General features: G+C 41.5%; 1 protein-coding gene across 2 annotated transcripts in view; it reads left to right on the top strand.

Annotated features, from left to right (window-relative positions):
• Positions 1-18,313, top strand: part of LOC117558269 (copine-8) — a 102,874-nt gene that overhangs the window by 60,293 nt on the left and 24,268 nt on the right. The window contains exons 7-13 of one of the 2 annotated variants that reach the window (XM_034234323.1): positions 5,791-5,854; positions 6,412-6,515; positions 7,057-7,161; positions 9,977-10,018; positions 11,700-11,775; positions 14,301-14,354; positions 14,496-14,557. In XM_034234323.1, the coding sequence (XP_034090214.1) occupies positions 5,791-5,854; positions 6,412-6,515; positions 7,057-7,161; positions 9,977-10,018; positions 11,700-11,775; positions 14,301-14,354; positions 14,496-14,557 (507 nt within the window). Of the gene's footprint in view, positions 1-5,790; positions 5,855-6,411; positions 6,516-6,571; positions 6,707-7,056; positions 7,162-9,976; positions 10,019-11,699; positions 11,776-14,300; positions 14,355-14,495; positions 14,558-18,313 lie in introns of those variants that run through there. The other variant, XM_034234324.1, reaches the window with a different exon arrangement.

Genomic DNA, 18,313 nt, shown 5'->3' with positions numbered 1-18,313 from the left:
CACCTGTGTCATGGAACACAATGATGTCATAACTCCAACTGACATGCTCAGAGCAGCAGACTTCAGATAATGGTTAACGGTCCTGCCTTCAACAGCTCTACGTCAATTATGGGGTGTCATCATATGCCGTTTCCATAGAAACGCATCCCTCGCCATAAAAGACAATGTCGCTATAACTCCTATGAAAATGTTCAAAAAGTGCTCAAACTTCACATGTGTGCTAACAGTCCAGCCGTGAAGACATCTACGGGACAGTTTTGGGATTTCTTTAAATGCCGTTGACATGGCAACACAATGCTCACCATGAAACACGGTTTTCTCATAACTTCAGTGAAAATGCTCCAAACGGCCCAAAACTTCACAGGTTTGGTAACGATGCAGCCATCAACGAATCTAAGCGTATTATGGGATGTCATCAAATGCCGTTGGCATGGTGACAGATCATTCGCCATCAAGTTAGTTCAAAAGTTTGCAGTTCAAATATTCTGCTGCTTTTCCAAGCCTTTTTACTTTATTTTCTTCTCTTCAATCACACATTCAAGCCCCCAGTGTTCATGTATAATTTCAATCTAAATTATTCACTTTCTTCTTACACATTACATTTCAGCATAGCAGTTTAGGGTCAGCATAAAGCATTCCCACTAGCAATTTCTTCAGGAATTGCATTCTCTAGTTATTATAATTGATATCTCATTCAGGTATTATCCCCGGTCATTGGGGATATAATGAAGATGACGCAAGTGTGTGTCTGTCTAAATGTGTGTGCGTTTGTCTGTGTGTGTGTGCGCGTGTGTGTGTTAACGCTGTAGCCGAGAAGTGGCCTAGACTTAATTACCCGTCTCTTGCCAGACACTGATTGCAAATCCATGTGCCTTGATTAGAGGATTCACAGTGTTTCCTCTCTCTCTCTCTCTCTCTCACTCACACACACACACACACACACACACACACACACACACACACACACACACACACACACACACACACACACACACACACACACACACACACACACACACACACACACACACACACACACACACACACACAGAGATATTCCTGAGGCACATTTCAACTTTGAAGTGCCTTTTCTTTTCATGCAAAATCGAAAAAGGGGAAAACATTTTACTTTAATGTGAGGATGATGACATTTTTGGATGATGAGCATTTTTAAAAGTTTAGTTTTGATTCAAAACACACATTGAGTCCACCAAGAATAGATATATATAACAGTTAAAAACAAATTGTCTGGCTTTTTCTCGCATCTAGGATGATCCTCTCTCTTGTAACAAATAGTACCAGTGCTTGTTTTTTTTTAAATGACAACAATACTCGCACAACAACGTGCTGCTATTACTCATAAGTTGTCATAATTTGTCTTTTTACAAGGGGAAAACTAATTTTCTCAGAGGCAGTTTACACATTCACATAAATAGCAGCGCACAGTTTATAAAAGCGTTTCAACTATATTTTATTCAGATTTGAGCTTTGCACAGTCCTTCTTGTCTTTACAACATACTGTGTCTGTGTATGTAAGGCAAAACTATGACATACATAATTCCTCCAGTAACTATGCAATCCTGAAGCCCACGCATCATTTTGAGGCCGATGTCGCAGACAGATTAATAACCACCTTTTGGAGAAGAAAATAGAGCAACAAGAACAAGCATCGGAGGAAATAATGAGCAGAGGAATCCCATTCGGTATCTCACAGTGGGGGGCCCGAAACCGGCAGAGTTGTCATGGCGACCCAGATTCCGGCGCTTGACGGATGTGTGTGTGTGTGTGTGTGACTTTTAACTGTTTCTCCCTGCATATTGTTGCAATGAGATGACATGATTGAGACTGAGAGGGTGAGAAGCAATACAAGTTGTATGAGCTGCTTGTTTTCTGCTTCTTCAAACAACATGCATGTACGTTGACAAAGGTTAACAAACTGCTAGAAAAAAAAGTTTCGGTATATAGGTGTTCAAAAGCATAAAAAAGTAAATGTCTTTAACATGAGCTGCGCCTTTTTCTGTTTTAACATTACATTCTATTTAGTTCTGATACACGCTGGTGACATCTGCATCTTATATAGCTGTTACACCCACGCAGCAAAACATTCCACAAAACATGTATTACTTTAAAAAAATATATAGCTATAGCTTTTTGTGTCTATTCCATACTTGTTAAATCAAATCAAATCAAATGAAGTTTTATTTATATAGCACATTTATAAACGATTTTTGGTCGAGCCAATGTGCTGTACATATAATAAAAATAGCCTACAGTAGAGACACTTTACAGCAAATACAACAACACAGTTTGTTCAGAATATCAGTATGAGAAAATAAATAAATAAATAAACGACACCCTCTATCCTTAGACCCTCACATCGTACAAGGAAAAAGTTCCGGAGAAAACCCACAGTTTAAAGGGAAAAAATGGGAGAAACCTCAGGAAGAGCAACAGAGGAGGGATCCCTCTCCCAGGACGGACAGACGTGCAATAGATGCCGTGTGTAAATCGAAGAGATAATACATTTTACAGCATAGGTAGTCCAAATGTTAGGAAATGCATGTGTCTGTAACAAGATGCATCTACGAAGATGTCAACTACAATCCTGTGGGGGCCTTCAGGGAGGCAGCATGACGAGACCCAGGCAGGACCGCAGAGACAGGTTTAGCCACGACCCGAAGTCCACGACTTAATCCAGAACTCAGGATAGAGGATCCAAGACACAGGACCACAGCAAGAAGATCAGCCTCGACTCCGGATCCCGGCGTAGATATAGACACAAACAAGAAAAAAATGTGGCTGGGTTAATCGGAACAAGAGAATACACAGACACAGACAGACAGACGGAAGAACAAGCACTCCCTTACAATAGGTTGAGGGCAAAGGGTAGCAAGTAAGAGAGTAAGAAACATAGGTGGAGAGGCACACTCAGGGAACAAGGTCCCCACTGGAGCCTTAGTTGGAAATTGATGAGAGATAGGGAGGTACGCTGTGTCTACGAATTGTAACACTCCCCGGCCTCTACAAACTGTTTCCCTCTAATAAAACCTCGAGAGGTTAGAGAGGGAAAAGGTCTTGGATAAAAGTTATTCTTGATAAGAGAAGCCTAGAAGGCCAGAGAGAAAAAGTGAGTTTTAAGTGTTGATTTAAAAACCCCTAGGGTCTGGGCCGACCTCACATGGAGGGGCCAAATGTTCCAGAGACTGGGGCCCGCTGCTGCGAATGCTCGGTACCCTCTGGTTTTGAGCCTGGTCTTAGGCACTATCAGCAGCAACTGATCAGCCGACCTTAAGGTTCTGCCTGGGGTGTAGCGATGGAGGAGTTCGGCTACATAGGCCGGAGCCAGCCCATTTAGGGCTTTGAAAACAAATAAAAGGATTTTAAAATCTATTCTGAACGGAACTGGAAGCCAGTGCAATGAGGCCAGAATTGGGGTGATGTGGTCACGTTTTTTATGGCCAGTTAAGACATAACGCTGTGTTAACAAGTAGTAGTTTACACTTTAAATAATATATAACGCTGCCATAACGGGAGAGCAGGCAAATTAGATCATTTGGTGTAAAAGGTAAAGAGCTAGAACCTGGGTGACAAATGTCGTCGTTTAATGTTTGAAATTGATAATCAAGTAGGTTGAGAGTCAAGCTCTTGTGAAAATATTGCAAAATAATATTTTTAGCCACCTTTTTTTCGCAAAACTTTGATTTAATTTGACTTTTATCTTGTTCATTGTTATCCATGTGCAGTGGATGTGACAGTAAGCTTTTTTCGAAGGTGGGATGGATCCCTATTGTTTCTATGGCTATATTAAAGAGGTCACACGAAAAATAAGACATTTCAATTCATACTTCTGGGCGCCATTAATGTTACAGAACTAGAAGCGGTTAGTTGTTTTTATTTGGGTTATGCACATGAGTACTCCTATCTCCATGGTAAATATGTTTTGAGATGATCCTAAAATATTTCACATAACATCAACCACAGTGCTGGAAAATCTCTCCTTCAACTCAACTTCAATATCGATTTCCTGGCATTTGCTGCTTTAGGCAGGACATTAAGATCCGCCTCACAGGTTCTCCAAATCTTAATTAGTATTACTCAGTCTTCCTCTGAATATATCTTACTCATTTTACACACATGATCCATACTCTGACCCCACCTGTGTGTGCTGTCTGATAAATGGAAATGAGGAAAGACATAGAGAAAGTCTCTTCCTTCAAGAGGCTATTTTACTTTCCCATCTCCAGATCTCCGAGTAAAAAAGGGCATCACCTTTACAAGGTGAATGCAAAGCATTCGCTCAAGTCTGCCATTTCAAAAGCAATTTCCACTTATATATAGTGCTTGATTAAAAAGAGACTTGCTTTAAATTCAGGAATATGTCCTCAACCCCAATTCTGTGCTGTCTGAATGACTGCCTGAGTGGATTTGTGCCAGATGGGTCTCTGAGAGTGGAGATCATCACACGACAGGCCCTTTGTCAGAGTGCAAAACCTCTCAAATGTCGGCTGAAATTGTATTCTTCTGCTCTGAATATGTTTCTTTAAATACTTCTCTGGCTCTGGTTCTGGTATGAGGACTATATTAAAGTTATTATATTATATCTCAGTTTTATTACCAAGATAAGTACCCCATAATGAGTTTTTGTACATCAGTTTTCCGCCCTGTGTTACTTTGAATTCTTAATTGTTCTCCCATGCCTCCAACTTGCACAATAATCGAAAAACTGAGAAACGTCTTGATTAATTCTTGCAAATTAGTTCCGTGTTTGACAAAAGCAACACAGCTTTGTTCACCGTGGAGGCATGCAAGAAATACAAAGCGTTCTTCAAGGATTTGTGGTATAAATAGTCACTTTCTACGTGAAATATTCAATTAAAGAGAAGGGGTTACATCTAAGAAGATAAACAATCCATCTTTGACTATTCCCTAACAGACTGAGTGCTCATGACCACAGCTGCAACTGCCCAATGACACACACACACACACACACACACACACACACACACACACACACACACACACACACACACACACACACACACACACACACACACACACACACACACACACACACACACACACACACACACACACACACACACACACACACACACACACACACACACACACACACACACACACCTCATGCTCAGCAGTGTACATGTTGTATTCTGTAAATGTTGTGAGGCTCTACTATGTTATTATTCCTGACCAGAGTCTAAACAGGGGTGTGTTCATAAAGCAAAGATTTCCAGTAAGTCTTCATTATGCATTTTCACATTTAAGGAGGAGTTGTCTGTATTTGAACTGTTTGACCGGAAATGATGCTACACTGAAGTCCTTAACATTCATTATGCCTAATTTAGATTTAAGTCCAACCCATCGACAGCTGAATCCATATACTTAACAGCCAATGTGAGGTCTATATTGACAAAGCAGAAACTGGTCATGTGAGGCCACTTTCTGACAGAACTGAAGTGAAAATACCTTGTGGTTTGTCCACTGAAACTGTAGTTCAGATTTTTTTTTTTAAAGTAATACACGTTTTGTGGAAACCGGTACAAATCTGACAAATCTATCCAGGCAACACGCCTCAGGGGCTGTATGTAATATCTCTGAGTAAACAAACAAAGCAATGAGACACGGTCAAGTTGAGATAATCTCACAAAGGCGACTTGACCTCGTAGTCGAGTGCAGAGGAAAGCAGAGTAAAAAACCTTGTCATGCCAAATACACCCCCCATATGTTGGTGACATGTTAACCCTTAACCTGTTCTCGTGTTGTGTTCAGGGGCATTCAAGGGAAGAAATGCGGGACCATCATCGTGAAAGCCGAGGAGCTGAACAACTGCAGGGTGAGGACGCATGTAGACTGCTGGGGATTTCATGTGTTTAGTTTCCACATAAAGAAATACAAATCAGATATTTAACAATATATCATGGAATACATCAATAAATAACAGTGTAAGTAAAATTATTAAAACACAGCTTAGATATAAATGTAGCTTTTCCTTTCCTTTAACAAAAGCTCTTTCTTTTTTTTGTATTTCTTCTGCCTGCAGAGAGTTGATCAAACTCATTTAAAAATAATGAATGTTGTCCCTTTTGTGTGTTTAACTTAGATCTACCTATTTTTCATCCTTTTTAAACTATTTACATTTATATTAAAATAATTTTTTGGGGCACCATAGAAAAACAAAATCACACATTACTTTAAGTCAACAATAAAAAAAAAAAAAGCGTTTGGATTTATTGTATAATTATCAGTGGGAAAGGAAATATAATAATAAAGACATTCTCCAGCATTGAAAAGTCACATCACTCGGGAATGTGTGTGTACAATGTCTAAGCCATATTCTTACATTCTTACATATGGATTTTATTTATTTTTCTATGTTGATTTCTTCATCAGGAATCAGTGATGATGCAGTTCTGCGGGAACAAGTTGGACAAAAAAGATTTCTTCGGCAAGTCCGACCCCTTCCTGGTTTTCTACAGGAGCAACGAGGACGGCACGTGAGTTCCCCCCCCCCCCCCCCCCACCCTTCCGCCTTCACTCTCCCTCCATCGTCCTTCTCCCCTTTCATGTATAGTTTAATCCTTCCTTTGCACCCAAAGGAAATTGGTTTTATCGATTTGCCGCTCAGATGAAAAGCCATGCTGCCTGTTTAAAGCATGTGGGTGCATTACATGTGGAACACACCAATGTGAGTGTGTGTGGAAGCAGGAGGCGTTAGAGTGCAGTGCTGTATGTTCACATAGATTCTAAATGTGTGTGTCTGTGGGCTTTCCACCCTGCAGTGTGTGACAACTCAGATAAGACCTTGTGCTCTGAGTGGAGAAGATACCGAGTCCACCTGCTAGCCAACAGAACAGAAATCCCCTCTTTGCAGTGTGTGTTTTTTTTGTGTATTTCTGTGCATGTGTGTGAAGCTTCCACAACCCTTCACGTCTACTCTCAGTTTGCTGAAAGTCTCCTCTTTAACTCCACTGCCTTCTTCTATTCCCCTCTCTCTACCAACACATGTCAATTCCTCTCTTTTCTTTCTCCCTGCAGGTTTACCATCTGCCACAAGACAGAGGTGATCAAGAATACGTTGAACCCAGTGTGGCAGGCCTTTAAAATCCCCGTCCGGGCTCTTTGCAATGGGGATCACGACAGGTGAGTCCTTTTTCTATATATACTGTATATATATATACCAAGCTATTACGGCAACTTAAATAGAAAACAACCACCCCGGACAATCCCCTGAATCATGGAGTTATTTACTGAAAATCTCATGCGAGATAATGATGGATGGTCCTCCAGTGTGTAGCGTACACACAGCATAACACAGTGGCTCTTTCTCTTATACATTGAAAATCCAGTTTGAATGAAAAATGCATGAAGCTGGGTTCGTCTGAAAGGTCAATATGTTGTTGTATTTGGCAATTTCAGCAAGAGGAAAATGGGGATTTGGCATAGAATAAATGTTTATTATTTGTAATATTCCCTGGAAAAGTAAGCATGGATGTGTAATTTGGTCTTGTCAATGCCGAGGTGTACTGAAAGATTTACAGAAGCAGACAATAGGGCTTAGCTTAGCTAGCAGACAGCAGCATTGATCTGAAGTTTGCTCCAATAAGCTTATCAGAGGAGTTAAGTCTTATCAATGTGAGATTCAGGAGAGTCACACTGGACTGCACTTCTAACAGTCCACACACATAGACACAAACACAGACACACACACACACAAATTGAATCTGTCTGTGTGCAGCCTGGGAAAAGAGATAAGGAGGAGCTCAAGCTGGCAAACAATACAGAACAGTGTCTCTGCAGATAGGTGCTCACACACATGCACACAGGCATGGGGCCCCGCCTTGCGCAGGGGGCCCCGCCCAGAGGGCCTCAGCTGCTATGCGCAGTTCTCCGTGCAGTTCTCCGCGCACCCCTGCGAAAAGTGAGACGTGACAAGGGGAGCACGTCTGTAACCCGACTGCAATGAATCGACATCTGACCAATCACGGCTTTGATACGGCCACTACTGCAGGTGAAGAGATGTCGGTGAAAAGACAGTTTCAGTCCGGCGCAAGCAAGAGGGGAAATAAACAAAACATGAAGAAACTAGAGCATCACTCGAAGGTGGGTTATTGTATGAGTCAAATGTACAACTTGCGAATGTTGTATAAGTCAAATTGCCAATTGCCATATTAAAACATCAGCTGCAATTCACGACATGAAGAAGGCAGTCTCTGCATAGCATACAGGCTAATGGAGTTGCAGTTATTTCCAGCATTCTTTATTTACCATTAATTCAAGTATGTTATGCCTTTTATCTGCTGATGTACAGGAGGAAGAGTGATACACTGTCTGTCTAGTTGGCTTACATAACAGTTAAAGTTTACAGCCTAAAAAACATGGAGCATTTTACCATTTACCTCACTGTATAAAAAAGTAACTGTGTTGATAATAATAATAATAAACAGGAATTATATTTGCAAAGTAGCCTACTTTGTTTTCAAAACATTTTTTTTCAATATGTCTTAAATGATATGATGAATTGGAAATGGGGGACCCTGATGTAAACAAGACGAAAGTCTTTCTCTGGTCTGCATCCCCTTAACAATTGTATGTTTTGAGCTGTACTGTACTGTACCCAATATACAAGCTGTTAATAAACTTTTCAATCAATTAATCAATCAATCAATTCAATCAATCAAACTCCTGTGGGTTGGGGGGGGGGGGGCTCATCTCACAATGTCGCTTGGGGCCCCAAGTTGGCCAGGGGCGGCCCTGCATGCACACACACACACACACACACAAGCATGCATACACGCACGTACAATGAAACCCACAATTGAAGTCATTGTCAATTTCCTGTCACCTCGTCAGAGCGAGGGGGATTTTTTTTGACAGAGATGAGGCATAACACTCGCTGCCTTAATGAGACACGCCCAGTAAACAGCCACTCCACGAACACACACGCACACACGCGTACACACACGATTCTCTGGAGGAGAGAGTGTTAAGCCAACCAGGAGACGCTTTCATCCCCGGAGTGCCCATCACAATCACTCAGCCAGTTCCCTCTCCTCCTCACATGTATTGCCTCCTTTCCTTAGCATCGCTTTAATGATGATTTTTATGTCCACTTTCTTCTCATATCGGACGACGAGGAGTATGTAGAAGTTATTATTTTTTTTGCCTCAGGTATTTGATTTGTTTTAGAAATCTCTAAAGCTGTGGAAAAGTCATAAAAGATTCATGAAATGTTACTGTCTGCTCGCCAACTTTTATACAGTAAAGATTGACATGGCAGTACATGATATTGTATTTATTTCATGTCAGTTTGGTGTAATTTTTACACCGTTTTCTCCTCCCCGTGCTCACTCCTCTTCATTTTCTGCCACAGAGAGCCCTTTGCTCTGTCTGTTTTAATTCCGTGTCGGTTCTTTTGTCCCCCACGTACTGCGCTCCTGCTTTTGAAAGCAGAGAAATTACCCTCTTGGTGAAGATATTGGTCGATGGATTGATATGGCAGCATATCTGCCTCCTGCAGACTCTTCGGTTTGCTTTTTTATGGGATACAGAAATAGATGTGTTTGGAAATGAGCAGAGCACATTACCAGAGATAAATACAGTGACAGGTACACAGTGTGTTGGAATAAAGATAAGCTGCACAATGGATCTCCTTACGCCTCCATGACAACAATGACGAAAGAACTGAACATTTTCCTGATCAAGTTTATCTATATTTTATAATTGTGTTGCGTAAAAGGATAGAAAGTAGACCTTTATCACTGCAAATTTGAGTATAGTAAGTCATTTTTCACTTGAAATGTTGCCTTTTTTATCGTAAATGTCAAGCAACCCTGTTCTTTTATCTGTGTTACAACGAGGAAGCACACCAGGAGAATCCACAATACAGTCATAGTTCAGAAAAAGAAAACAAATCTGTCTTGTTTATCTGATTCTCATTTTCTTCCTCTCCCAACAGAACAATCAAGGTCGAGGTGTACGACTGGGACAGAGATGGCAGGTATTTCCTCTCTTTTAATGCCTATTTCTATTGTTATTTTAGCAATTTAGCTATTTCACTACCCTTGGATCGCAGCCTGGGATCATATATCATACTACTTTTCGTGACAAAATATTTATAGAATCTTATGAAGTTAAAGAAAAATGTCTAATACCAAATTAAATGGAATAAAACAATTATATAAATTAAAAAAAATTACATAATATAACTATTGATTATCAAGTTATTTTAACGGTACGTCCACACAGCAGCTTTAAACAAATCTTCCAACGCTTCCAACTTTGAATGGGGATGACGTCACTTTGCCTCGCTTTTCGCCGAACTGCATTGTGGGGGAGCGAAGCGAAGATTTCCAGGATTTCCAGGATTTTCAGGATTCAAAAGTTGAGCAATGTTCAACTTTTGAAGCTGAGCTGGAAGCGTCAGCCAATCAAATCCCGTTTATGCAAATCTGACAGTAGAAGCGCTAGCCAATCAAACCGCGTGTAAGCTGGGAGAACCAGACCGCAGTTCATTTCCTCATATTCCAAACGAGAAATTACGGTAGCAAATCACCCGGTTCTTTACGACCAGAACTATTAACGGGATACAAACCGGAGGAACCAAGTATGGAGGGAGGTGGCAGAGACAGTGGGTGAAACTGGTAGGTTTTCGCCTGTTTGGGGAGTTTATATATATATATATATATATTGCTCGCATAAAATCCCCGGGGTTTTTTGCTTTGTATGTCGGGGGCGGGAGATTCATGTGATTGGTTGTTGGTCGCGTTGCTCGCAAAAAATCCCCAAGCTTTCAGACACGCCCAGCTCCAAGATTTTCAAGATTTTTGAAAAGCTGCTGTGTGGACGTACCGTAAGTCTTTAATATTGAATATATTGTATTATTATTTTTATTATTATCGTCTGCTATTTTTTGTTGATTACTAGCGCAAAAAATATATTTTTTAGTATCAGCAACAAAAAAACAAAAATGACAATTCATCTTTCAAAAATGTAACCTAATAGGAGACCAATTTATTAATTCCAGCCAATTTTCATATTGCTATTGAGTTTGGTTACAAGATTGTGAATATACCAGGTTATTGTACAGATATAAATCTGACCTCAATACCCAATCACCATTAAATATCCAGCAATTCATTATCTTATTACCTTTTATCTTGATTACATTGACATTCAACACACGTTATCTTCCTGTGTACAGCAAAACTAATCCAAGTCCCACTTAATTAACAGCAGTGTTTTCAGTAGGTAAGGAAGCAGGATCGTCACAGATTAACTTTTTAATGATGAGTCTGGACTCTGTTATTTATCTATTCTCTATGCTTTGCAATCTAATAAGTGTCACTCAATCTGATAGCGGGAACACAGGGGCATTTTGGTGTTTTTTAACAGGACTGAGAAGCGCTAACAATTTGTATCACACTGTTTCAATGAACTGAGCTTTGGGGTTTTTCTTAACCATCAAAGCGTTTGGTGTCTTCTTTAATATCCACTAACGACAAATTCCAATATCGTAAATCTTACTTTTACTCACATAACTATGGGTTGCCACTACATTATGGTCTGGACAGTGTGTGCTACCTTGGATAATCAAATAGTGTATTTTGTCAAACAGTTGTATTTGTTTCTTAAATATTTATTCTGTTCTTTCTTTGTGTCTCCCTCGCTTCTCTCTGAAGTCATGACTTTATCGGGGAGTTCAGCACCAGCTACAGAGAACTATCCAGAGGGCAGAGCCAGTTCAACGTCTATGAGGTGTGTGTGTGTGTGTGTGTGTGTGTGTGTGTGTGTGTGTGTGTGTGTGTGTGTGTGTGTGTGTGTGTGTGTGTGTGTGTGGTGTGTGTGTGTGTGTGTGTGTGTGTGTGTGTGTGTGTGTGTGTGTGTGTGTGTGTGTGTGTGTGTGTGTGTGTGTGTGTGTGTGTGTGTGTGTGTGTGGTGTGTGTGTGTGTGTGTGTGTGTGTGTGTGTGTGTGTGTGTGTGTGTGTGTGTGTGTGTGTGTGTGTGTGTGTGTGTGTGTGTGTGTGTGTGTGTGTGTGTGTGTGTGTGTGTGTGTGTGTGTGTGTGTGTGTGTGTGTTCCTCTCTAGACAAGTTATTGGACTGCTTATACTCTCAGGTTTCCATCCAGCAGATGATATGTTCTTTTTATTGATCGTTGGATTAGGAATGAAATCTGTTATGTGACATATCTTTATAAAATGTATGTTGCGGTCTAGATGAACATTTCAAAATGAGCCCAGTAAAAAAGCAGGATGGAGCAAATCCTAAGACAAACTTGAAGAGCACTCAAGCAATGTAAAATAGTCTTTTAAAAAACAGAGAGAAAAAATATCAAGAACAATAAAGAATGTTCATGAAACCTGGGGCATTCACACACAATGGGGCGTTTACACTCATGATGTGTAATCTGTAGTGTTGCTACAGTAAACACATGCAAAGACTGACTCTTAAACCCAAGAAGCAGCGGCAAGAGCATATCAAGAACGGGCGTTGCCATAGTAGAGTATAATAACAAATGATTAAGCTGATCGAGCTCTCTTAAGACTCACACAAAATCTTAATCCTCACTGCAACACACACTGAGAGACAGTTATGATGGATGGCTGGCTTATCTTCTCCAGGAAGAGTCAACACTTCTTGATTAACAGAGCATCACAGGGGACTGTCGTTTTAAACAGCTGCTGTTTGCCCAACAGCACTCTGATGTGCACAAGCACAAAGGTGCACACAGAGGCACATGGACCAATATGTGAGAAAGCATACAAATTAAACGCAGACACACACACACACACACAAAGTCATTTTGAGAATGTTGACCTGTGTCTTGACCCTGGCTTCCAACTTAAAGCTTGCTGTTAAGTGAGAGGATGGTGTGTGTGTGTGTGTGTGTGTGTGTGTGTGTGTGTGTGTGTGTGTGTGTGTGTGTGTGTGTGTGTGTGTGTGTGTGTGTGTGTGTGTGTGTGTGTGTGTGTGTGTGTGTGTGTGTGTGTGTGTGTGTGTGTGTGTGTGTGTGTGTGTGTGTGTGTGTGTGTGTGTGTGTGTGTGTGTGTGTGTGTGTGTGTGTGTGTGTGTGTGTGTGTGTGTGTGTGTGTGTGTGTGTGTGTGTGTGTGTGTGTGTGTGTGTGTGTGTGTGTGTGTGTGCTTTGTGGTGCCAACCCGTTTCAATCAATGCACCTCACCTCCAGAGGCAAACGTGTCCTTGTGTTATTTCAATGTGAACCAAGGAGAAATGCATAAATCCACTCATTCGTATGTGGTTTTCAAGAGGGTCTCTCTTTCGATTTAACCTTGGCACGTTTTAATAAGACCATAAAGCTCTGATATAATGTTTGGGATTCAAAGCGAGTTTCTGCCCAGCATATTTGTGCTTTAATGATCTTGTGTCGCAGCATGACTGAATTAACTGAAGCCCACTTTTGTTATCTGTTCAAAAAAACGTGTTCTTTAAGTACAAGTAAAGCTTGTTTAGAAGTGTAGGAGTTGTATCCAATGAAGGTTGACTCACTTTGTGTCCTGTTACATATTCATGACGACGCACCCCCCTGTTTAGAGCCATAATCCACCTCTAGATAGGTTGGGCTTTAAGTGCATTGCTAAAAGGGAAATTCATGGTAGTTACTGGTGTAAGGAGGGAAGAGTGAGAGGCAGGCAGAGTCAAGGATTTTAAAAATAGGTGGCTCAGGGGGGGAATGAGAACCGGTCAGGGGGGCCATGAAAAAACCTGGATACATACAGCATTGAAAATTGACTTGGAAAACATTGAGAACGATTTTTAAGGCTCTTGTGCGATATCCATCGCCCTAATGCCACCCAGGGGGTACATATGCACCTCACATATTCCAAGGGGTCCTGTGGGTGGGGGTTGGGACGTGCAGAAGAATACAAACTATCCTGTGTAAGATTTTAGCTAAGGCGGGAATAACGTTTGGCATTTTGTGATTGGTTTTAGGAAAATGTGTATGTTCAACTTTTGCTTTCAATATTTTGTAGTCCTTTTTTAATATTAGCAATGTTTGTTGTGACAAACCCACAGATAATTATCATCCAACTCTTCTAGTTCCTGTCACCCCAACATACCATTTTAGCGTCTTTCAGCTCATTGTTATGGTTTCCATTTTATGTGTCTTTTTCAGTGTAAAAGCGGCATGCAAAGTTGCTAGCTTTTGATCATAGTGGAGCATTTTGCAGTTACTGTAAACAGCCAGCTATTGTGGAATAAATTAATGATAAAGGTTACCTTCACAGCATGTAATCTCATCAATCACATCTTGTCTAATTTTAGGTGATAAATCTGAAGAAGAAAGGAAGGAAGAAAAAATACCTCAACTCTGGAACGGTGAGTAAATATTCCACAATCGTAGATCATTAATTATTTTGTTTACATGTGCTGGAGTTTAAATACTATACCTTACTACAGTAGATCCAGTTGGTTAGTGATAATCATTGGCTAAAAGCTCATTGTGGCTCTATCTCTTAGGTAACGCTGCTGTCTTTCCTGCTGGACATTGAAGTCACCTTCCTGGACTACATCAAAGGAGGGTAGGTCAACGTTCACACGTTCATTTAACACACACTGTGAGAGATGGGGGTTTTAATCCTTTCACTAAGAGGCACGCTGAGTGTGCGGTGCCCTGTCGGGATGATAACCACATCATGACTCCGTGTCTGAATTATGCCCAAGATAATGATCCCTCGGTGGGAGCGAATCAGATGGAAAAGTGAACATTTGCATGTGAGAGAAAGAAAGTGAAAGGTGGAGAGACAGAGATTGGCAGATGGGCGACCTGAAGTCAAGTACACAGGGCTCAGACTGGATAGTGTGTGTGAGTGTGTGTGTCTCCTATGTGTCTATGTATATGTGTTTGTATGTATGTTGCTCAGGAGGGGTGACCGCGTGCAACCAGGCATGGCGTAAATGCTCGCCCACACACTCTGCCTTCATTAGACTCACACAAAGGGGAGGAGGGGAGTACTGTCAAGGGGGAGAAAGGTGTGTGTGTGTGTGTGTGTGTGTGTGTGTGTGTGTGTGTGTGTGTGTGTGTGTGTGTGTGTGTGTGTGTGTGTGTGTGTGTGTGTGTGTGTGTGTGTGTGTGTGTGTGTGTGTGTGTGTGTGTGTGTGTGTGTGTGTGTGTGTGTGTGTGTGTGTGTGTGTGTGTGTGTGTGTGTGTGTGTGTGTGTGTGTGTGTGTGTGTGTGTGTGTGTGTGTGTGTGTGTGTGTGTGTGTGTGTGTGTGTGTGTGTGTGTGTGTGTGTGTGTGTGTGTGTGTGTGTGTGAGAAACTTTATGGGGGACAAATCTCTATTTTAGTCCTGTATTTCAGTGTTCCCGCTGCCCTTGTAGGTGTGTTTCTCAGGAGTAATGGAAGGTCAGCTGGCATTTAAACGAACAATGAGTAATTTTCTGCTGGAACAAGCACAGAAAAACATAATAAATGGTCACAAGAAGGTAAAATACAGTAGATGTGCTCATACTTTGAACCCTTTCCCAATTACAGCACTGACAAAAATCACTTTGTGTCAGGGATGCACTTTGTATATGACAGATTGAGATATTAGATGGAGTTACTGTATATGTTTAAGGAAATTTAAGAGGCCCGAGACTGGGCTCTGGTTTTAGACAGAGGGTGAAAAGCAGGGACGTGCACAGACATTTGGAGGGGCTATTGCTCTAAACTGGAAAAAGGGCATCCCCCCCGAAAAAAAATATAAGACCAAAACGATTATTACATTAACTAATTTGAACAGTAATTCACATCATCATCTCATAACAAAATAAGCTAAGGCGACTACTTGCATTCGGTGAATTTTTTGTTTTGCTGTCCATATCTCATTAAAATATCTAATGTTAGTAACTAAAGAAAAAATGGGGACAATTCAATGTAGTTTGACCATTATAACTGCTGTGCAGACATAGGCTACTGATAAAATAGGGCTTCTATAATTACCTTAAATAAACTCACTAATTAATGAAACCAGTTCAATATGCATTATTCCTATTCTTATCATTCTTTATGAGCGCAGTAACGGTAAGGTATCTAATTACTTATTTATTTAGTATTCCATAACTTAATAACAGAGATGGTCAAACTAAAGTAGAGACATGGCAGAAATCCTACAATGAAGCGGGGCAGTGAAGTGTTCTCCTGTGAGAAGGGCGATCAAGAGAAGAAAGCGAGCAGCCCGTTGAGGGAGTTTACCATGGATGTTTAATAGGAGTTTACGGCAGTGCTGGAATTGGGCCGGTACTCACCGGTACGCAGTACCGGCACTTCTGGTTCTGACCCATGGAGTACCGGCACTTCTTGCTCAGTACCGGCATGCTGGCGGTACTCCGGTACTCATGCACCGTGCCAGTACTCAACACTCTCCCGCCGTTCTTATTATACATACATATATATATATACAGCCGCCCGGTACTCACTAGATGCGTCATGAGGTGCCGAACGGACATTCTCATCGCTCTAACCGCTGGAGTTTCACAGCGGCTGTCAGCTGTTTACTCCTGTCATTCAAACAGAACGTGCTGGAGAGGGGGCGGGGCTTATCTTCTCCATGTAAATACTGTGGTGGAAACGACTATGTCAAAATTAACCTATTTGACCGTGATTTAATAGTAATACACGTTTCAAAATAATAATAATAATAATGCCGAAGTAACAACATACTGAAAACTGTTAGTAAAACCATGTTTTAATGCTTTACAATTTACATACCTAGATGCACGTGTGTTGTGTTTATGCAGTGCAACTCCCACCCAGTGGGTGGCTATGTAGAGTGATAGAACAGAGCAGGCACGCCCCCGAGAGAAGGAAAGCAAGTCACGTCACAAATTAGCATTTCTAAAATGTTAGCGTGGATTAATAAAAGTGCAAAAAGACAGCGGTTGTCGCCGGAAGAAACTTCAAATACAGAGAATGCTGTGCCTGTGTTGGAAATTGTGTCTGATGGGGAGCTTTCTTTGGTTGATCCTCCTGCTCCAAGTTCTAGTGCATTAGCATTAGCACTAGCTCCGCCGCCTCCTCCAGAGCCTCTAACGTTAGCTGCTGCTGGCGAAACTGCCACCACCAACACCGGGCAAAGCGATGCACCTGACTGCTGGACAACGGACCAGGTGCAATATTTTTGCAAGACCAATGCATGGCTCCTTCTTAAAGATAAGAAGCTAGGATGTCGGATATGCAGAGATGTCAAATCTTTGGGAATACACACTGGACAAGGACTGAAACTGTCAACTGAATGGGGTGAGTGTGCAGTGTCTCATTTCGGTGTTGACAAGGGCAAACAACAAGCTAGCCTGAGAAAAAAAATCAAAGAACATAAAGAATCACAAGCCCATGTAAAAGCTGCTGACATCCTTACATCTGCTTCACGTGAAACTATTCAACATCAAGTGCAGTCTATGCATAAATCTGAATTAGACACCACTATCAGAGTTTTTCGAACGGCATATAAAATTGGCAAACATAGCCGGCCATTCACAGACATGCCAATTGATTTGAATGTACAGAAACTGAATGGGCTGAACGTGGGCAGGGTTTTGCACTCCAATAAAACCTGTGGCGAAATCATCGACCACATAGCTCATGAGCTGAAGAAAAAAATGGCAAAATACATTACAGAAAACCAAAGAAAACTCTGTGTTTTGGTCGATGAATCTACCACTATTAGTGGTAAAACGGTGCTTGTTGTGTGTCTACGCTCAGCATTAGCTGATGCTGAGCCCGAAACGTTTTTTTGGGAGCTGATCGAGTTGGATGGAACAACGGCTGATGACATCACAAAGGCGTTAATGGAGTGTCTTGGAAGAGATTTTAACGAGGACTTTTTAGGTCAGTGTTTCGTTTCTTTTGCATGTGATGGGGCTTCAGTCATGCTAGGGAAGAGAACAGGCGTTGCTACCCAGTTGTGTAGTAAATTCCCAAACCTGTTTGTGTGGCACTGCTCCAATCATCGTCTAGAGCTGGCAGTTGGGGATGTGGTCAAGGAGGTCTCAGGGCTCAATCATTTCCAGATCTTTTTTGACAAACTCTATTCCTTGTTCCATGCCTCCCCCAAAAATCAGAGGCAGTTAGCGCAGTGTGCGCAAGCAGTCGGACAGTGTCTCCTGGTGATAGGGCGTGTTTTGTCCATCCGCTGGGTGGCTTCAAGTGAAAGGAGCGTCAGAGCAGTCTGGGAAAACTACCGAGTGCTTCATGATCACTTCACAAATGCTGCAAACGACACGAGCAGGGATTCCAGAGACAGAGCAAAGTACAAGGGCCTGGATGATGTGCTCACATCTGCAACGTTTGTCAGCA

Source organism: Gymnodraco acuticeps, unplaced genomic scaffold, assembly GCF_902827175.1.
Source record: "Gymnodraco acuticeps unplaced genomic scaffold, fGymAcu1.1, whole genome shotgun sequence".
In the NCBI taxonomy this organism is placed as follows: Eukaryota; Metazoa; Chordata; class Actinopteri; order Perciformes; family Bathydraconidae; genus Gymnodraco; species Gymnodraco acuticeps.
This window is presented reverse-complemented; position numbering and strand designations above follow the sequence as displayed.